Source organism: Sitophilus oryzae, unplaced genomic scaffold (genome assembly GCF_002938485.1).
Source record: "Sitophilus oryzae breed Bouriz unplaced genomic scaffold, Soryzae_2.0 scaffold_1442_pilon_pilon, whole genome shotgun sequence".
NCBI classification, from domain to species: Eukaryota; Metazoa; Arthropoda; class Insecta; order Coleoptera; family Curculionidae; genus Sitophilus; species Sitophilus oryzae.
The window spans coordinates 5,907,651-5,930,899 of NW_022146107.1; the positions used below are offsets into that span (position 1 = coordinate 5,907,651).

At 32.1% G+C, this 23,249-nt stretch overlaps 1 protein-coding gene across 4 annotated transcripts in view; it reads right to left on the reverse strand.

Moving 5' to 3' along the window:
- The window catches only part of LOC115877128 (intersectin-1), a 49,715-nt gene that overhangs the window by 15,726 nt on the left and 10,740 nt on the right, over positions 1-23,249 (reverse strand). For 3 of the 4 annotated variants that reach the window (XM_030893253.1, XM_030893251.1, XM_030893254.1), the window contains exons 9-18: positions 22,519-22,685; positions 22,250-22,462; positions 19,798-20,034; positions 19,563-19,744; positions 17,050-17,114; positions 12,331-12,515; positions 8,129-8,329; positions 7,791-8,064; positions 5,846-6,022; positions 52-311 (exon numbers count right to left, since the gene is read on the reverse strand). In XM_030893253.1, coding sequence (XP_030749113.1) covers positions 52-311; positions 5,846-6,022; positions 7,791-8,064; positions 8,129-8,329; positions 12,331-12,515; positions 17,050-17,114; positions 19,563-19,744; positions 19,798-20,034; positions 22,250-22,462; positions 22,519-22,685 — 1,961 coding nt within the window. The remainder of the gene's footprint in view (positions 1-51; positions 312-5,845; positions 6,023-7,790; positions 8,065-8,128; positions 8,330-12,330; positions 12,516-17,049; positions 17,115-19,562; positions 19,745-19,797; positions 20,035-22,249; positions 22,463-22,518; positions 22,686-23,249) is intronic. The other variant, XM_030893255.1, reaches the window with a different exon arrangement.

A 23,249-nucleotide genomic window follows, 5' to 3' on the forward strand; every position in this document is an offset into this window, starting at 1 on the left:
AAATATTATTCTCTTCATTTTAAAACTAATAATAATATAAGCACAACTCACGTGTCTACATATAACATCACCTACTGTATTACTTCGACTATACTGAACTTTAGTTAAATCATCCAAAAAGTTTTGATTGCACTGTAGTATATCCCGCCAGTTAACAAATATTCCATCAATTTCCTTTATAGAAACCACTTTGCTTTTTCTTAACGGGATCTCGAAAACTTCATGAACAATTGACATATCTTGTATATAAGCAGTTTCAGTTTTTATTAATTCGTTTATAGCTTCTAGTCGGTTCTTTTCTTCGTAAGATGCTGCATATTTATAAACTTGCCATTATTATTAAATATTTTCATGGACAATATATCTCCAAGTTATAATAAGTACTGAACAGAGCAAAACAACTTTTACGTTATAAGAATACCAGTTGATGAAATGAAAATTTAATAATTGATCAACTCTAAATAACTAAGAGCGTCCGCACACGAGTCGTCTGGCTTTCGAAGCGGAAGCGTCTCGAACTCAGAGCGACTCTCCCTCCACTCTACCTTTGTAGGTAAATAATAGTATCAATCACTTGGGACTCCGCTTCGGCCGCTACACGACCCGTTCGTGGACCTACTATTATTTACGTAGGAAGTAGAGTGGAGGGAGATTTGTTCCAAGATCGAGACGTTTCCGCTTCGAGTTCGAGACAACCCGTGTGCACACGCTCTTATTTGTCGCTACCAAAACTATTCGATCATATAAAGCAAATAGGAAAGACGCATTCATATTGCTACAATTTGTGCTTAGGTATTCTATAAGCCCATATCTTAGACTTTCAATTCTATGTTTTGCTTCTTTGCAACCTGTCATGAACCTAAAAATGTTGAGACATATCATCAAAAATTTGTCCGATATGTCGAAATTTTGTCCGATGCAGTTCAAAATGAAAGAGTCAGTTAGTTCTTGGCAATATTAGGTACAAAGCACAGTGACCATTTGTGCTTGCAGAATCCCTCTTTCCATATTGTTCTATACCTGTTAAGCTCTAACGCAAAACAACAAGAAAAACAAACGAAAAATACAATTCACCCCTTAGCCGCCTAACTGCATCTTAAAGGTAAAGAGCGTCCGCGAGCTGACGTCACAACTCAAAACGCCCCGATTTGGGTCACGTGGCTATGTGGGTGTGTTCGCATTTTTAAAACAGTCAATTATCTAGTATATTTTTAGAAATTTTGGAAAAATATTTTTGCTGCTGACTTTCAAATACTGAATAGAAAAAATTGTTGCTTTTAGGAGTACACTTGCTTAGTGTCAATTTTTAGTAAATGGCGTCTACAAATTGACCAAATTGGCCAAAATGTCTATCGATTGTCATTCCCGAGCAGTCTTTTTTATCACACTGTATTTGTCAAAATTACAGATTTTTATTAAATATTATTTTGTTTATATGATTGAAAGTATTTCTCCGAAGGAATACTCTCTAAATAATGTTTATTCCTATTTAAAATATTATAATAACCACCTCATAATATACATCGTTAGATATTTTAAACTAATGGCCAAAATAAAATAAGTAAACAACTTTTTTGCATAACATATTTATTGCCTATCTAGATTTTGGGCCTATTAGAGCTTCTTTTGATACTAGAATTGATGTAATGGATATTTACTACAATAAATAACAAAAAACTTAATAAAAGTTAGTTAAAAACAAAGTAAAATTTTTCATATTAAAATATTTAGTGTTTAGTAGGGTGGTATATACATCATATAGTATAACAAAAAAAGTAAAATAATTATCTTAAGTATTCATTACCAAAATTAGTCTTACCATTCTACACCCACCCTACCAAACTTACACTGGAAGAGAATTAACTGGTAAAAAATATACAATAAATTACTTCATAAAAAGACCTCATATTAAAGAAAATCACAAGCTTAAAAAATTACAAATAATTTGAGTACTAAAAAGCAAAAGCAGATCACAATAGTATATATTTAAATATTTAAATTGAGATTAAGTTTATTCGTGAATAATTTTTTTGTTCTAAAGTGCGCTAAGGCTAGTAGAAATAAACTAACAGTGAAACAAGCTTAAACTCTGGATACATTTTTAGATAACAGAATTACGCAGTAGTGCATTTTAACAACTAGTCACATTATAAATGTTATACAAGATAAAAATTCTACTAGCCTACCCAATAACTTTTTTCAATTAATAACAATATCAATTTTGGATTAGAATAGGTAGATTCCCAATATAATTTCAATTAGAATAAAGGTTATTCTAATTGGATCAACACATACATCCAGATTATACATAACATACACTAAATATATTTTTTATAATTCTAGGTCCTTATCTACTCAGCGTTGTATGGTAGGATGGGTGCACACTCCTATAAAATAAAACGAAAAAATGTCAAAGAAGGAACATGTTGTGGAATATTAAAAGACTACTAGATTATATTACATTTTTCAAAGAGACGCTGTTTAAAAATGTTTATTTTTTATTTTTTATACGACTTTTTTAAGTAACTTTTTTACCTATTTTGGAAAAATAAACCATTTTAGTCTTGGGAGAATTAAAACGCGCTATATACGAAATAACAGACTTCAATTTTCGCTAGTTTATTTGTAGTTAGCTGATGTTAAGAGATTTAGAAGAATAAATTCAAATTCTGAGAAACTAGAAGTAAACATTTTATGCGTCCAAATACCTTTAACACGCTGTATGATTGCAATCACCCGCGTGTTGTGAGAACATAAATTAATTTGTCTTATTGTATTATGACACCATGCCCGTAGTTGATATAATAAAGATTGTTTAAACCACTAAGCCTACCATGACAGTATTACAGCTCTAAGATAAGTACTAACTTATTTGATTGGAAGATTATTTTGATATAAAAAACATTTTAAAGACCTAAATATTCGGAGATTATTAGACAATATTTGCTTTTACTTTAAAGATTCATTAAAGAATTTTCCAACTTTTACGTCAAAATTAGACGCTGCGAATAGCACGGCAACTAAGCTTGGGCTATTAATATATTTATAATAGTTAATTAATAATTTATTACGATCGAAACGTTTCAAATAATTGAGAAAAGCACAAAATTTTATCAGCCGGACATCAAGTACCTTCACCTGCTTGTGTGCGAATTTTCTGTTTAAAGCTATAGTCAGGCCAAGGAGACCACCCATCCGTCTACCGGTTTCGGAGTTATACTCCATCATCAGGATGACTTTGCTAGTCTTCCTCGACCTGGAAAATTCCAAACAGAAAATGCACGCTAAGTATGTTATAGGCTTGGAGCATTTCAGTTGAGTTTAAAAATTCCGACCGCAACGCTCGAGACGGCAGAAATCAGAGATTTTCGGCTTTGTATTTCACGCAGTTCCGATGTTGATCGCATTTAAATTTTATTAGAATCGTGACTTTGTTATAATATTTAAGTATTTTAGTTTTTAATAGTGCAGTTATTGAAACCATAAAACACTCAGGTACGAGGTTTGTTAGTAAGTAAAAAGAACCCGAACCGAGCGTCACATTGTATTGTGACAATTTCAAATTTTAATAAAATTGTCGAAATATTAACACGTAAAAGCGGTATTCCCTGTTAACACGGATTAAAAAATAGCAAATTAATTGCAATAGGTATGTAATAATTATTGTAATTAATTTGATACGTAGATGAGCGAAAAACTTCCAGCTACAGCGCCCTAATTCCCCGACTTTCCTCATAAAGCCCGCGAGTCGAACGGCTCGCTAACTTTTGGGAATTTTTAGCGTGCCGTCCAACCAACCACCTGTCCTGATGTAAATCCTCCGCGACAACCAAGGGCGGCAGCAAAGGGTACCTGCTAGCTCCCGATCATCATCCCACCCCTACTAGCCAACCCTAGCCTGCACCGGCTTTGCTGGCCCAGCAGAGCACACACATATATTCATAGCCGGCGTTTTCGTAGTGGCGTTTCCAGGCGACGCTGCCGGTTCGACGTGTCTAAACCTTGGTCGGCGCGTCGGGCCCGACTGCTATACGAAAATAAAGTTAGAGGAACGCGACGTTGCCGATCCTTTCCGATATGGTAGTAGATTTTAAGAATTATAAATGTTACTGAATGAATGATGTTAACACGTAAAAGCGGGCGTAATTACGCGGTTGTTGTGTGATAACATTCAATAATTCAACTTTCCTGGATATTCAACTCTCCCGAAACAATATTTTATAACTTCTCACACCGATATTATCAAAGGCAAAAATGGATTCAAGCAGCTCGAAACAAGTGAATAAACAAAGTGTCAGAAATGTGAAATGTGAATTACATAATCAAAAAATTAAATAGGCATATCCTATGAGGATAAATTATAATTTGCAATATTAATGGTACACTTGTTTTAATCAACTAGTACTTAAATTTTTATGAACATCTTCTAAAATTATAATTATGTACCTTTAAAAAAATCGTGTAACTAGTAAAATATATAACCGAAATAGCCCCAGTTACGACTGCGCTAGCAAAATCGGTGCATAAAACCAAACCAAACGTCGGAAAAACAAGTATTTTAAGACGTCTCTTCTTCCGATGCGCAGTAGTAAACGCAACGGGTATCGGCAGCCAGACGGGCCACATGCTGTTCCAAAGAGCATAGTAAAAGATATATCAAAGAGCCAGCCGTCTTAAAATACTTTCTCGAAAACGTTGCTAGCTGTTAGACTATACCGTAATTGAACTCATCTAAAAAGTTTCATTAGCTTGAATAATAAAATTATTTTTAGAATTTTGACAAATTATACTTTTTTTTCTTGTTACTCGATGGTCACGTGTCTTTACGACAACCAACCAGTTATATAATTATTTTTATTGCATTTAAATTAGGACAAACACAGACTCACACATACATTGAACACCTATGCCTTAGGCTGGAATCGAACCAGCAACCTTGCGTCGACTACATAAAAAGCAGAGCAATCATATCGACCACCAAGGCCGTCCCAAATTATACTTCCTAAAACTTTTAGAATAATTATATAATACATTTTTCGTATACTCGCTATTTAAACTCGAGTATTTGTATATGCCAGTTGTTTACGACATTCTCCGATGGTGGCAGCACCGGCGGAGAATGTACTTGTCTATGGCGAGATCTTAACGATGTGCGGGTTCAGGAGACACCAGCGGCGGGTTCAGGAGACACAGAACTGACCGCTGAACATTTTGCTCAGTGGCTGACCGTTTTTGTGTGTAAAAATAGACCATTCAGGGAAGTCGACTCGCGTTACTCAGCCACCAACAATCCCTAAACGCACCCGATATCTCCATCTAGCGGCGTCGTGCAAATGTAGCTAGAAAAGAGGGCCTGACAAGATTCAAACAGAAAATTCATACACAAGCAGGTGTACGGCTGTTAAAACTTTGTGCTTTTATCAACTAAAGCCCTTCTGAAAAATGCGTACAATTTTCAAATAATATTCCAAATTCTAATGGTAAATGGCAATAAAATATGTCATTCTCACTTCGCTTATCTTTACAAATCATACATAGGAACCGGCAACTGTGTTTCTTTCTGTCCTTGTTTATCAACTGATTAAGTCACACAGCTCCTTTTATCTTACTCGTTAACTAAGAAGCCATGGATTTAGAATAACTTGGGAGTCATCAAACAATAAAACTAAAAATTATTAATGTAAAATCGTAACAATAAGTAGTTATCGAACTCTTAAACTGACGTCGCCTCCGAAAAATAACTTTGGCTATCCAAAATAACTGCTGAAAGCTATCGGAAATTGTTTTGCAAATAGTTTATATTAAATAAAACTATTAATGTAATTTAAAAATCAAAACTACTTACATTGGTTTTGTTGCAATGGAGCAACGTAATTGCTAGGAAATAATCCTGAGACCCCGTTCAATTCTCCTCGCCACCAAGCCTCTTCCTCTCTAGCTGTTACATTTATGATGTCATCTTTTAAAAAGCTTAATTCGTCGGGATTGATAGCGGTATAAGGATAAAGGGCTATTACTTTATCTGTAACAACAAAAATAAAAATTCTCGTTTTTTCTCGTGTAACTTGTCCCAGTCTGGCTGAACACCATCCGTCAAAGCAGTTAAAATAAGTATCTTAAATAAAAAATAAGTTGGGCTAAACGTGACTTCACATTCACAGGTGATGTACCTATAAACATGAATGTTAACGTTAATAATAATTTAAGCGTTAAGGTTACGCTGTTGTTTTGAAGTGATTCTTTTTACAGTTAACTTGCTGGTTATTTTTTATTTACTACGACTTTTAAACTTTCTCATAGACTACTAATGTGATAAGTGCAGTCAGCCATATCAAGATTCATAGAAGACTTTTTGTTCAAAGAATTGACCCAACAAAAATAACATCGTATAAAGCAGCCTTAACCCCGTTTTTTTTCAGCTATAGCTTGTATATCGCGTGCATCTCAAAAGTCGCTCACTCCTAAAACTTTTTAATTTTTTCAGATAAAAAAACGAGATTTGGTATTGATTGGCGTATTCAATTGTTTTTGGCCACTTCCTGTTTCACCGGAAATTACTACAACTTTTGATTTTTAAATGGCACCCTCGGTATATTTCTACTTTATTCCATAGAAAGACACTCTGAATAGAATGACATATCATAATATGTCAACTTTTGACATTTTCGCTGAAAAACAAATCGTATTTTAAATTTCAATCTAGAGTGCCCTGGCTGTGTTAAAAACACTAATGTTTAATCAGGGAGCCTTGGGAAAGTAGTTTTGATCGTCTAATGTTTTTCGAGTCTTTTCCTTAATCATATCATTGCACAGTGGTTCCCCTTAATTAGCTGCGCGGTCATAACTGTTATATATCTAGATATAGCTTGACTGCACCTTTTTTAATAGAAATTTATAACAAATGTTAAATAAATGTATATAAAAAACTTAATGTAATATGTATTAAAAAAATTGGGCCCAGTTCTTGTGATTTGCATTTTAAGTACTATTCGGAAAGGTATACAGATTATGTTTACACATATGTACATGTTTTTTTTTCATATTGAAGAGGTCAAATTTATTTTAAATGTTGAAAAAATAAAAGAGATAGTTGTTTCATTTTATAAATACAATTTTATTGTCAATTGATATATAGCGTGTCCACGAAATAAGTTGACAGGAAGAGGAAAAAATAAGTTACTTTTATTTTAAGATAAAAAGTCAATCTTTAACCACCCGGTATAAAATCCGGCGGCAATTCGCGGCAGCCAGTGGCAATTAATTTATATGCAATATACTTTAAGCAACAAGTATTTTCATGCCGTTTAAGAGGATTTGAAAGGGAAAGTAGTTAAAAGTCTTAAAGAGTGACAAGCAAAAATGTAAAAATACTATTTTTGTTACCTTCAAATAAATTGCCATAAACTAATATTACTTAGGTTTAATTAAGTGCAAAAAAGAAAAAAACAGTTCTTTTTACCTACTTTTCGAACGTCTATTACAGAAAAGGCGAAAGCTTTTATCAATTTTAATAAAATAAGTAATTAATTGGCGTTATCTGAAAACTGTTTATGTCAGCTTGATACCAGTAGCAAAAATGAGACATTTCTAATAAAAAAAAGCGCTACACTACGCTTACTTGATTTTGTTATTTATTATGTATCCTTTACAGTTTCATGCAAACATTTTGAAATTAATATTTCTAAGTAATGACCTATCTGGGAACCACTGTGCATTGTCGACACTATTACTAATTATGTGTGAACCCCACATTGTTAAATTGAATTACAAACTAAAATATACTAACTTACCAATTACAACTTCTTGTTGCATTCTTGAGGTCGAAACTGGTGTAGTTCTTCCGCTGATCTTTCCAGAACTGTTTAAAATTTTAACGTAACTTGCAGGGAACCACCCCACTTGTCTTTTTCTTCCTTTAGCTTGCAATTCCCCTTCCCACCAACCTGAATCAGTTTTCTTCCTAATCATTATAAGCTGACCACGAGCTAGCGATAACTGTTCTGGACTAGTCGCTTGATAGGGTGCTATGACTGACGCTATTTCTGGCTTCTTGCCTTTTAAAACCTAGGAGGGAGAAGAGAAACGGTAAAATTTATGACATGAAATTTCAAACAACTAAAAATCAAACCTGGGCATTAGCGGTAATCGAAGCATCGAGTGGCTTTTCAGTAGCTTTGTTCTCGTTAATTTGAGAAACTTCGTTATCAACTGTGTTAGCGCTGCTCATATTTTCTAAAGCAGATTTGACTTCCGCGGCTGACACTCCAGTAGATGCAGCTATATCATTGGAGATTGGAGCTTGCGATGGAACTTTTGCCGAAGAATCATTCTAAGCGAATGGTTATTATTGTTAGTAAACATTTAAAACACACAAGGATATTAGCTATAAAAGAAGAATCCTTTTAAACCTCATCTTAGACTTGCAATCTTTTGCATTAATACAATCTTGCATTTTCTAGTGTCAAAGAATATAGTATTTTTTAACACATTTTTTTGAATTTAGTACAAATGAGCGTCCGGATTGCACAACGACCTTAGCGCGTGGCCGCGTGCAGCCCAGTAGGCAAGCGAGACAACGACGCGTCGATTTAACAAAATAAATAATTTTAAACCTGCCGTCATTTCGTTAATAATTATCGTAGCGTGCTGATTTTTGCATAGAAGATTTGAGTCTTTAGAGCTTCCGACAAGCCTAAATAACTGGATTATTTATTATATTTTCGATTTGTTTACATTGCCCGAGCATATTATAACTTTGAGATAAAAATCCCTGTATAAATTTTAAAACTGACAGATATGAATACTATCATTTAAGGAGTTATACATTTAGTTACAACATATTCAAAATTTAGGTCTATCGGTTTATGCTAGCAGTAATAACGAGTATAAATAAAAAAATGGCCAGTACAACGCTCGCCGTTTTTAGCGCACGTTCAGCTTTGGTCTTAGTTTTAGCGTTATTTTTACAGAAAATAAATTCTGAACTTTGATCAAATGACAAGAACATTATCATTGCCGATATCTCCTGGTTATAATGTAGTTCTTTTTTCAAAATATTGCATTGTTTTACCTTAAAAAAAACTTGAATTATGCGGCTTTTTTGCGAGAGCTACCGGAGCTGTGTTAATAAAGAGATCAATCATACACACAATAGACTGTAATTTTACCTCGTCACGAGATTTTTTGGAAATATTTTACTCCCATTTATCCGGATTTCTACTAACTTTTGACCTTTCTTTTTGGTCGGATTCCCTCTATTTAATAATAAATAATTTAAAAAAACGCACAATACTAATGGTAGTAAACAAGCTGTGGCAAAAATTTTGTATACTCCGTGTAAACAAAAGACTATCGCAAATACTGTCTTTCGATTGACGTACATAGCCATCTCTTTATTAACGCAGCGCCGGTAGCTCTCGCAATAAAGCCGCATAATTCAATTTTTTTTTTCTATACTCTGTTTTTTTCTCTCAGGTAAGATTTCAACAGACGATGACAGAAAAAAAGCAGATGACGTCCCATACCAATCTATTTATTTTACTAAAAAAAGTTTCTAATAATTTTTAAGTTAACTATGGATGGGTTTAAGTATAAATCCGTCTTGCGTCGTCTCTTGTTGTTTTTAACCAGTTTTATTGGTTTATTTCAAAAATGACAGATCGTATTTCAATTTTATTGGTTTGACGGAACGATGAACGACAAACGGACGCCGATACGTATGAACTCGCCTTTAGATTTTTGACGCTTGTCAAAGTCTTGCCAAATTAGAGGTTATAATTTTGTGTCAACTTTTGTCAAATACCCTGCGTTTTGGAAGATGATGCATTTTGATTCGTGTTATTACGTGTGTTTTGTGTCTTTTGAAGTCAAGTGGAGGAAAAATCGAGTGAAAATTAACTGTAGACCCAGAGCACAGTTTATGATTAATACTCGCCGCCCAGGCAGAAAGTCTTATACACCAATAAAGTTACCATCAATGAAGTTCATATACCATCTCGTCGAAGATAAGTGCATCTCGTATATGGTAGAAGGACCATACTAAACACATACTAAAAACTGCAGTAGCTGTAAAATATCAACATCACACGATAGGTAAATAATGGATTTTAGTACTGCACAAAAATAATGTCAAAAGGTACTGGTTTGAAAAAATTAAGATTAAAGTTAATTAAACAGCCTTTAAGGTAAAAAATTTGGTGGTGTTATTATTAATAAAATAGTTTGTTTTATTTATGTTGTTTTATTTATTCCTGTAGAATATTACAAATTTGTATTTGTACATATTATAAGTTATATTGATAAATATAATCATAACTGCGGGAAGTTTCATGAAGCTTGAAAGTAAGAAATAGTTCTTTTTTATATTTTTTTGGCATGTGGTGTCTTGTTCTTGTTTGTTTTGTATTAACACATGCCTACCGTTTTTTGTTAAATAAAATAACTCGATTAGATTTTTCCAGTTTTATACAGTTTTTTCACAATATTTTGAAGTTTGTCAGTCAAATTTTAAATATATCAATTTCCTGCTATGCGTTCCAATTGTACCAACTTATTTCTTTGTAAAATAAAATAAACTAATTTGAAATTAAAATGACAGACACATCTATCACTGTCAAGAATCTTGTCGTTGGACAGACTATAAGTTAAAACAATGCAATATTTTGAAAAAAGAACTACATTATAACCAGGAGATATCGGCAATGATAATGTTCTTGTCATTTGATCAAAGTTCAGAATTTATTTTCTGTAAAAATAGCACTAAAACTAAAACCAAAGCTGAACGTGCGCTAAAAACGGGAAGCGTTGTACTGACCATTTTTTTATTTATACTCGTTATTACTGCTAGCATAAACCGATAGACCTAAATTTTGAATATGTTGTAACCAAATGTATAACTAATTAATGACAGTATTAATATCTGTCAGTTTTAAAATTTATAACAGAGATTTTTATCTCAAAGTATAATATGCTCGGGCAATGTAAACAAATCGAAAATATAAAAAATAATCCAATTATTTAGGCTTGTCGGAAGCACTAAAGACTCATGAGTATTTCTATGCAAAAATCAACACGATACGTTAATTATTAACGAAATGACGGCAGGTTTAAAATTATTTAATTTGTTAAATCGGCGCCTCGCTGTCTCGCTTGCCAACTGGGCTGCCCGCCGCCACGCGCTAAGGTAGTTGTGCAATCCGGACGCTCAATTCTTTGGCCTGCAAAGTTGCCTGTTTGCTGAAATTTTGTAAATTCTAAAAAAAATTATTAGAATTTTCTTAAACACTGGTTTCAATTAAAAATCGCATTTTGGAAGATAGCTCTTGAGATGTTAAAGGAAATGATGACAGATATAATAGAGAAGCAACCATAAAATGATAACTAAAGTCAATAAAAACATTCACACAAAATAGCAAATTAACAAACATAGAATATATTATAAACTGCAATAAAAAGTGTGTTAAGCAGAACATTTTCAAAATTAATATTTTAAGAATAAAATATCTATTATTAATTTTTGTCAGTCAATTTCGACAATAGAATATAAATTTTAGTTATTACAAGAATATAAAGACTGTTAATATCGACTACTAAAAGATTAACAGAGGAAATGCAAAAATGTAATAATTTTAAAATTAATTTGTTAATTGACCATAACACAGCCATGTAATATTTATCTCAAACATGAAGTCTCAAAAATAATAAATATTTTTTCTTGGTTAAAGAATGACAGTGGGAATTTTGTCCTTATACATTTTTCCTTATATGGAAGAATATAATGTAGGTATATTTATAAGGTAAATTTTCTGATACAAAGGAAATTTGTGAGATGAAAATTACCTACATACAAACAGCCATCTTAATAAAAAAGGCATCACATCGCACTTTTTAACCTAACTTCCACTTGTGTATACAAGGTGTCATCAAGTTCAACTGTCAATACAAGCTAATTACAAATATCCTCTTCAGATATGCAAATGTGGGATTAGGTGGCAAAATATCGAAAAAAGTAAAAGAAAAAAGTTATTCAGGATTTGATTTACACCTATATGCCAAGTTTCCTAATACTTCAGGGGTTTCCAAAAATTTTATTCTTTTTCTATTATTTCCCAAATATCAAATAAAAAATTGTATTTTTTCGTTAGAATAACATAAAAATCTAACAAAAATAATTCCTAGTTCTGCAATTTTCATTACGTCTACTATATTAATGAAAATACACGTTCATATTAATTTCAAGCACAAATATTAATAATTTATTATAAATTAAAAAAAATAAACAAACTTCAAACTAAAAAAATAACACAATCTGAAAATATTATGTCTACTTACATCTACTAGCTGAACATAATTGCTCGGAAATATTCCACAGTTCTCATTCAGTTTTCCTGTCCACCAATCGCCATCTTTCTTATAAACTGCTATAACGTCACCAGCATTGAAGGTCAAGTCTCCAGGTTCTTGAGATTGATATGGATAGTTGGCAATATAATACTCTGGTTCTCCTTCAGGTTGCACTAATAAATATAGTTTGCCATTAAAATGAAAGCAAATACAGATAGAGACAATTGCCTATATTTACAGATTATTGGTAAAGTTTATTCAGAAATAGAAATTCAAAAAAGCATATAAATAATTCAACCCAATTTTTAGACTTTATTCTATAAGTTTCAAGGATTAAGCTTCATTCAGAGCCTAGAAATTAGTGGAATAAATTAGTGGTTTCAGTTATACTTTATACTTAAGAGTTTACAGCCATTCACAATGTCTAAAAAACTATTAAAATTATATATAAATATAATAAAGAGTACTATTAAAATTATATATTATATATAAATTATATATAATTATATAGAATATCCTAGCAACAACTTGAGGTATACTCTGTTTTTTTTCTCAGGTAAGATTTCGACAGACGATGACAGAAGAAAAGCAGATGACGTCCCATACCAATCTATTTATTTTACTAAAAAAAGTTTCTAATAATTTTTAAGTTATCTATGGATGGGTTTAAATATAAATCCGTCATGCGTCGTGTCTTGTTGTTTTTAACCAGTTTTATTGGTTTCAATGACTAAAGAATATAAGGACATGTAACGCCCCTGTACGGGCTGTAGTAGAATTTGTGACGTTAGACGCCATTCGTTTGATGCCAAACAGTGAGTCATCATCCAGTCACCAGCGACAATTTTAGCGATTTTTAATAGTTTGTTGTGTGTAGTGAACTTTGTATAAACTTTGTTACAATGGTGAATTGTGTAGCTTTCAAGTGTAAAAGCCACAGCGACAAGAAAGAGCCAGGAGTTACGTTTCATACGTAAATAAACAGTCCACTCCAACTTTTTAGCGTTTTCTTATTGAATTCGATAATTATTCTTCAATTTCAATTAACATCTGTATGTACTTGATATGTGCTATACGTCGATACTAGTTTTGTATCTTTTGTTAACATTTTAGTACGTTTTTTTCGTAATTAGTTAGGATGATACACCATAGGCGTAGTCAAAACAATTATCAAAAAATATAAATATTGCTTCAAACAGCTAGGTTAAGAAAAATATGTGCCACGGCACTGTTTGATGCCAGCGTCACAATTTGCTGTCGGGTGTTATTTGTCCTTGGATTCTTTAGTCATTGATTGGTTTATTTAAAAAATGACAGATCGTATTTCAATTTTATTGGTTTGACGGAACGATGAACGACAAACGGACGCCGATGCGTATGAACTCGCCTTTAGATTTTTGTCATTTTTGCCGCTTGTCAAAGTCTTGCCAAATTATAGGTTATAATTTTGTGTCAACTTTTGTTAAATACCCTGCGTTTTGGAAGATGATGCATTTTGATTCGTATTATTACGTGTTTTTTGTGTCTTTTGAAGTCAAGTGGAGGAAAAATCGAGTGAAAATTAACTGTTGACCCAGAGCACAGTTTATGGTTAATACTCGCTGCCCAGGCAGAAAGTCTTATACACCAATGAAGTTGCCATCGATAAAGTTTGTATACCATCTCGTCGTAGATAAAGTGCATCTCGTATATGGTAGAAGGATCAAACTAAACACATACTAAAAACTGGAGTAGCTGTAAAATATCGAGATCACACGATAGGTAAATAATGAATTTTAGTACTGCAGACAAATAATGTCAAAAGGTACTGGTTTAAAAAAATTAATATTAAAGTTAATTAATCAACCTTTAAGGTATAAAATTTGGTAGGTGTTATTGTTAATAAAATAGTTTGTTTTATTTACCTATGTTTGGTTTGGTTTGGTTTGGTTGTTATTTATTCCTGTGGAATATTACAAATTTGTATTTGTACATAAGTTATATTGATAAATATAATCACAAATGCGGGTAGTTTCATAAAGCTTGAAAGTAAAAAATAGTTCTTTTTTATATTTTTTGGTATGTAGTGTCTTGTGCTTGTTTGTTTTGTAGTAACACATACCGTTTTTATTAAATAAAATAACTGGATTACATTTTTTCAGTTTTATACAGTTTTTTTCACAATATTTTGAAGTAATAACTTGACATCTTGTCAATCAAATTTTAAATATTTCCTGCTATGCGTTCCAGTTGTACCAACTTATTTCTTTATAAAATAAAATAAACTACTTTGAAATTAAAATGACAGACACATCTATCACTGTCAAGCATCTTCTTGTTGGACAGACTTTAGTCAGTTTTATCCACAGAAAAAGTCTAATATTTAATTTTTTTTATGGATTATAATCAAAGGCTAAAACATAGACTAACGTCACGTACTAGAGATAGATTGGACACTGATATAAAACAAATAAGCCCGTCATTTAGAGCCACCTGGTGATCCCTTTGAATAAGAAGACTAAGGAAGGAGCATATCAAAAATCTTAGGTACACCGCGATGGGCCTCAAATATGGCCGACTTAAATTCCGGTTTATCAGTGTCGTTCTAATTTTATTTAAAAAATGTAAAACTATGATGTAGGGTAGACGTGGGGTAGACTCAATAATTTGTTGTTTTATTTTACGTTGTGAATAAATGTTGGTAGTTATTAAAATTGTTATAAAAATATATAATTCTAATAAAAATAGATAAGTTATAATAAGTATTTATTAACACAAACATCCGATACGCTACTGAAGCAGGTAAGTCAAATTAACGTATTTAAATTCTTTGACATCTAATATTTGGCGAGTAATAAATAAAAGCTAAAATGCAAGAAAAATATATAATTTAGTTAATTTAAGTGAATTTCATAAATGATCGGTTTACTACACGTATGTATATTATCACTTACTAGCGAAAAGTTGTTCCATTATTCCACTCCATTTTTGCCGAGATCTACCGCACGCTACACAACCAACTATTTTAGAGTCTTTTTCGATAAATCGCGATAGTGTCACTGTTAATTTAAGTTCTGCCACATTTTCCATCTAGATTTACTACCTTTATACAACTATCAGTAGTAGAATAAATAATAAATAACATAAAATAAGCTCCGTAAAGACTGACAAATCCACAAAATTTCAAATCAAATTCAAATGTGTCAAATGAATCGTCAAACAGAACTGTCAAGGATCCCCACCCTAGAGTGATTTTTCCGTCCACCATGCATGAATACATGGATAGCATTATGCTCCTTCCTTAGTTTTCTTATTCAAAGGGTGATCCGGAAGAAACTAATGGGGAGTTTTGGCATAACATAATTTTAGCGTTCCGTTATTTATTAACGCTAACTAAAACGGTAACGTTATTCAAGCGCAAAATTATTCCTTATAAAATATAAAATAATAAACATATAGACTTGTTTACTATATTTTATGTTTTATTAGATCATTAGAAGTGTAACATATTCAAAACTAAAAATAAAATTATTATGAATACATACATTTTAAACACCCACAATAGAGCACATAGCGCCTATTTTTTTGATTTAACAAATAAATTATAATATAGTAAAAATATTATAGACTACTAATTAACTATTACTAAAAATACGATATTACCAACTATGTACTTACTTATTTATGATTAAATATTTTTTTATTTCATTCATAAATGTATTATTTCTAAAATGTCTAAAATGTCTTTAATAAAAAAGTTTTAATATCTAACACGAAAATGATGATCAACTGTAAATATCAAAATGCACAAACTAATAAAAACACAATCTATAAACACAAATCACCGAACTTTCCGCAAATCAAGAATATCTGAATTCATAATTATTTAATAATAACTTGACGGATCACCAACATTTTGACAACTAGGCCAAAACTAGACCATAAATGGTAGTAAATATAGAGGCTGTCATGTCATTTTCATATATAAATTAGAAACCTGTACTTTAATGTCTTTTGCGCTGTCTGGCGATGCGAAAGAAACTAAATTTGTAGTTCCATAAAATTAGTATTGAGTGTCTAGGGCCTGGGTTAAAATGATATTACTCGCGAATTTTTAAGTGTAATTATTGGCAAAAGTTAAAAATTTGCTTACTTTTTCTACTAATTGAAAATGACTACCACGTTCTGAATGCTTACAATGAAATTAAAGGAACAAACTTCTACCCTAATTGAAACCACTAATAGCGAGGTTCTGAATGAAGCTTTACTTTTTCTACTAGTTGAAAATTACTACCACTAATTTTGACGTTCTGAATGCTTACATTGATATTAGAGGAACAAACTTATACGCGAATTGAGACCACTAATTTCGAGGTTCTGAGTAAAGTTGTAATGTTTATTAAAATGATTTTTTTTCCGCTGATATTCGACAATGTTTTTGTGACACTATTGAGTTTTAAGTTTAGCACAATTTACCTATGACTCTATTTTGAGGGATGATATATGTGCTTCTATGAAGAGAAATTTTTAAATGTTAATTGTTTTCTAAATGAAGTTTAATAGTGGAATATCTTCTTTATTGTTAGTATTTTTAGTTTAATAAAATAAACGAACTGGTTAAAAGTCTGATAAATCATCATGACTGTAAAAAGAGATGTATTTTATAAAAAATGTATGTTTATGATGGCTCTTAGATAATTTAAAAAAAACATTTAAAAAAATACAAACCTGTATTAGTTGCTGGCTCAGTTACTACAGGCTCTTCAGAAACTTCATTAGCGGCACTAACACTTCTAAAATATTTAATTTATAATATGACAGTAACATAGGTGGACAACAAAACACTAAACAAATTATAACTATTATTATTATTATTAAATTTGCGATAACGTCTTCTTTGACAAGATCTATACAGCATAATCCATCTATAATGAACAGGCTTATAATGGAAACTGGCATATAATGATCGAATTTTAAAGTCCCAAATCAAACACATTTAATATCCTAAGACAACATGTATATAATGCACCTTGCTTCTAGTGGACAATTAGTAAACTAAAATATCTTCAATTACTTTGGAAATTCCCACAAAATTTCTGCAATAGTAAACAAGATTTTATTCGAACTCGCACCTGCAGTTGTTCTGTAAATGTTATTAGAGTGTTGTGTTGAGTTGAGTCTCTAAAACTTAAACTCTATCAAGATACAACTTTTAATCGACATTAAACGGCCTACACAATTTTGCTAAGAAGTGAAAAAAGCCATTGGCGTACTTGCTTTTTTTAGAAAAGTATTTCAATGATAGTCCATGTGCACGTCCTTGGTGACTGTTGACACTTTTAGCGTTAAAGTATGTAATACTTAAAGTAACTTTCACCTTCAAAATGTCATTATAATCCCTATAGGCGCTTGAAAGAAATCTATAATAAATCGAAAAAAAAAGGATACTGTAACCCCCTGTAGCTACGAAACAAAGTAGAATCGGACATATGTTGATATAAAAAATAAATCTTATTTTACGTGAGGAATCACCCCACTCGTTTTTTGAAATGCCCTGTATATGTATCTACCTGCTTAGCATTAAAATGCACTTTTTTAATTATGTATGTAATTCATTTGTGTTATCTCAACTCGGCTCGGCTTTAATGAACTATATCTGTTGATCCCCGCGAGTCGATTATATGTGGATTACACTGCAGTTAAAATAATGAAAGTTTGTCCAGCAAAGGAATATATCACCACAGATTATACAGATTATAAACTTTGTTTTTTCTTTATTGTTTTTCGTGGCTCCAATTTTCGGAATCGGGCACTATAGTTAGGTTACTAGTTTGCGCACATAGCACGCCCACTTATGGCCTCTAAAATTGTGCACAGCGCCTGACCGGCACAGTTATTAGAGAGATATCGGAAAACCGAATAGCGTGATGCAGTATTTACGCGTACCTTATCATGGCTACGATATGCGCGAGTCAATTTTTAACGCAACACCCGCTAATAACGTTACCGCCTGACGTTATTTGCGGATCAATTACACCAAGCGCTATTTCTAAATAACGTTTAAAAATTGCTTAAATGGGCATGTGCGGGTATTTGACAACCGGGGCCGGCCGGCGAGATCTTTTATTTTAGGTTATGTTTGAATTGTTTTGAATTATTACTTTAGTTTTATTAGATAATTTGATATTTAAGTAGCTGTTATTAGTTTTAATTAAATAAATATGGTCCAAAATATGGATTCCACCTCTTCCAATATTAAAGAACCTATAAAGAGACTTAGGTTTACAGCAGATGACGACTTAGCCCTTCTAAGAGAATTTGTTGCTTGTTGCCCTAAACCCACTGGCAGACGTTGAACAATAAAGCACTGGAAATAAGCACTTTGCCTTTAGTTTTAAAATACCTAATAAACAAAACAATTTCAAAGTTTTAAATTCAAAGTTAGGTTAAGTTTAAATAGCGGACGCGACGCGAACAGAATTCTTTCTGATCCGATAACTATAAATGAAGAGAGTTAATACCACCTCACGTAAAGGAAATAACACCTGGCCTTATTAACGTCTATGCACGCTATTCGCTTTAAGGTGTACGCGCACTGAATCAGTACCAGTCCGGCGAAGGCGGTGACTCGACTATCGTAGATAGGTAGAGGTAGGAATCTGGCCTCTACAGGCCGAAATGTTTTAGTAGACGCCGGCGCCGTCTATATGTACGATGGTCGCAGTCGCTTTTGCTGGTCGGTCCGATCCGATGCAGTGCGCGCGGAGCCTTAGCGATATCTCTCTATTACGCTGTTTATTGTTATTTTACGCGAGTTTATTTTTGCGCACAGGAAATTTTACTCGTTTGCACATCGTCACAAAAAACAATTTTCGTACCACGAATTAGGGACAAGATTTTTATCTGTATACTTATAGGATACCTAATATGTGAAATCACAGTGACATCTGCAGTTTTTAATTTTAAGGCAAAAAAAAATTAATCTTTTCCTTTATATATAGTATAGAGTATCCAATAGCTGTCGAAGTCATATATTCTGTCGCTAGACAAGCCATACTTGTTGAAACAATCAAAATTATTAAAGCAAATGAATAGATGAAAATTCATATAAGACGCTTGGTCCGCTATTTCCTTTACATTTTTTATTATAAAATCTAGTCATTAGTCTAATCAAATTCGACATTTAACTTTGTGAACATAACTTTATTTAATGTTTAATAACTAAGTGAATTAATACTCACTCTAATTTTGTAGAACCTACAACCAATTCTGCAGGTTGCTCTTGAGTGACTTGTGTACCTGCACTAGCCCCACTAATACCGACCCCATCAACAGGCTCAACATAAGATTCGGGAAACCATCCAGTATGGCCTCCAATTTCTCCCGCTAACCAACCAGGTTCTCCGGTTTGTTGTTCTGGTACCTAATAAAAAATATTACAAAAACAGACATGGCTTTTGATTAAATTTTAGTTACATGTATAATATCGCCAGGTTGAAACGATATTTCGTCGTTGTTTCTTGCATTAAATTCGTATATAGCCCTGTATTTGTGAACGCCCGGTATACTTTCGATATCAGGCGGCACAGTGTTATCACCCCAATTATTGTCGACAGGCCAGTCTGAACTAGTATTTGTACCCCATGCGTCGTCATTACCTTTCCATGCGTCGCTATAATCCGTGGTTCTTGACTGACTTTTTAAATCCAGAACCTGAATATGTTTAAAAAATATTTACAACTAATGTAAAAATAAAAAATATCAATATACTCAAAGGCAAAAAAACGTAAAGGAAAAATCTTTCGTCAAATTTAAAGTGTTTTAATATTTGGCTTATTATACAGGGTTAATCAAGGGGTTGTTTTTTACCATAACTTTAAAACATTCTGTGCAATAATTTCGTGAACAAATTTTTCTAAAATTAATTTTCGGTCAGAACCGTGTCTCATTTCGTGTGAGCATTTTGTTTTTTGGCGCATGTCAATACATGCTGTGGTTAGGTTGTATTATTTTTTAAGAACGAAATGCCACTAACAATTTGCAATTTTTTAAGTATTATTACTTTTTGACGATATTTTTCAATATGACGAGGTGGTTTTGGTAATTATTGATAAATACTATGAGGTAGTATAATGTTATGAACTGCCTAGCATATTCGACAGATCTGAACCTTGTAGAACACGTTTAGGAAATGCTTGGCAGGAGGGATAGAGGTCGCGAAGTGGCACCAGCTTAATTAAATAAACTTAAATTGGTCCTTAAAGAAGAATGGAAAAACATAACGTCTCAGGCAGTTATAGTAGCCAAGGGAAGCAATTCAAAGTATTAGGCTATTTTTTACAAGCTTTTTTTCCGTTTGTATACTTGTTTATGACAGTTGTGTTACAGTTAATATTACAGTTGTTATGTTTTCTTTAATATCGTTAGTTCTGTTAATATTATTGTTTATTAAAACCAGGACTGTATCTTTACTCTTTAACTTTTTTTACACGACAGTAGTCTTCAAAACTACATTATATTGAAAATTAATATAAAAAATGATAAATTATCTATGATAATGATAATTAAAAAAATCGCAAATTCTTGGTGGCGGGTTCAATTCACCCTCGAAAATTAACCAAGGCATGTGTTGACATGAGACAAAAAACAAAATGCTAAAAATAATGTTATACAAAAGTCTGCCTATGAAATTATTGCACAGGGTGTTTTAAAGTTAGAATAAAAAACAACTAATCGATAAACCCTGTATACTACAAAATACTAAAGTTTCTAAAAAAACTGAGTTTACAATTTAAAGTTTATACGGGGTGCGTCTCAAAAGTGGCTCACCCCTATAACTTTTTTTGTATATGACATAACTTAGGATTGATTGGCGTATTCAATTGTCGATTACGTCCTGTTTCGCCGGAAATGAATACAACTTTTGCTTTTTAAATGGCGCGCTCGGTATTTTTTTACTTTATTCGATAAAAAATAAAACTCTGAATAAAATGACATATCACATGTCAACTTTTGACATTTTCGCATATGGTTTATTTGAAATTATAACTTGCGGTTCGTAACGAAAATTTTTGCCTCAAAATACCAAGTGTGTGGTATAAAATTATTCGTAAAAAAATGCTTTTTCCAAATATGTTAATGAGCCACCCTCGTTCCATTTGAAAAAATTTTAGATATGGTTAAAAATACGATTTGGGCATTTTTTAACCAGACAGGAAGAGACAGGACAAGGCTCCTTGATTAAGAATTAGTGTTTTTAACAAAGCCTCTCGTTTCTAACATGGCACTCTAGATTGAAATTTAAAATACAATTTTTTATTAAGCGAGAATGTCAAAAATTGACATGTGATATGTCATTCTATTCAGAATGTCATTTTCTATCGAATAAAGTAAAAAAATACCGAGGGTGCCGTTTAGAAATCAAAAGTTGTAGTCATTTCCGGTGAAACAGGAAGTGACCAAAAACAATTGAATAAATCAATCAATCCTAATTTATGTCATAAACTAACCAAATCTCGTTTTATCTGAAAAAATAAAAAAGTTATTTTTACTTTTGAGACGCACCTGGTATGTATATTTATATATAGCCTGCTAAAATATAAAAAGTTTACATATTATTTAGATATAGTCTGCTAAAATCATGAAAATTGGACTAAAAATAAAAAATATATAAATTTGACGTAACATTTTTCCATCGCGTTTTTTCTGCATCTATGTGTATTTTCGTTATTTCAGATTATGAACGGTATAGTCTGTCCAGCGAGAGAATGTATGATTAGATAGAAGACATCCAAAAAATTACAGAATTAACTACTCACTTTTGAATTAAAATGACAGATTAATATTTGCCACTGTCAAATATTCTCTCGTCAGACAGAAAAAGGTTACCATCCACCAATTTTCTTTTACTGTCACAAAATTGTCCTACCTTATTTCGTTTCTCTTCGTAAGTAATATATAAAGCTTCACAATCTGAAATAAGATTATTCATTTGCGATTTCAAATCGGTTAACTGACTATTATTATTCTCAATATCTGATAATTTTGAATCAATCTGAGCTTGCATATCAGACATTTTTTCCTTCAAATTCTTAATCACTATTTCTTTGTTTTCAAATGCCAATTTTGCTTGTTCAGAATCCTAAAAGTTATTTATTAAAAATTAGATAATAATTATAACATACTTTGAAAAGTTACTTGTGTATTAATCTTATTTTTAGCGTCTAATTTTACTTTTTCTTGAGACAACGCTAATAACCTAGCGTTCTGGTCCTTTAATTTATTTTTAAGTTGAGACATTTCTTGCATTTGCGTGTCACGTGTACTACGCATTCCATCAATAGTTGTTTTAACGTTAGATACACCTTAAAATATAAAAATCAACAGTAGAAATTTACATATTTTAAAATATATAGTTCGATTCATATAAGATGATAGCGTCAGAATATTTTTATTCAGAAAATATAGGCGAAACTTATTTAAATCAGAGCTCAATTCCTAAATCAAAAATAGACGAAGTTTCTTTGTTGTCATTTATTAACAATTGAAGAACACATATTGCGGTACATATTTTATCAAAACGACGAGAGTTGTAGGCTTGGTGTATTTCAACCGATTTTTTTTTAAATTCCGACAGCAGCGCCTGAGATAGCAGAAATCAGAACTTCCGGGCTTTTTAATTTCACGGCCTCCCGGTTTCTGTTCGTGTTGATCGCATTGGAGTAATATTGGCACAGTATTTAAGTATTTTGGTTTTTACTAGTGCAGTTATTGAAACTATGAGACATTCTGGTACGAGGTTTAGTAAAAATTAAGTTAAAAAGAATCCGAACTGGCGTTGCGTTGTGTTTTGGTTTGGTGTTTAAAAATGTTAACACGAATTTGATCAAAAGCAAGAGTGGATTCAGGCAGATCGACGAAACATAGGA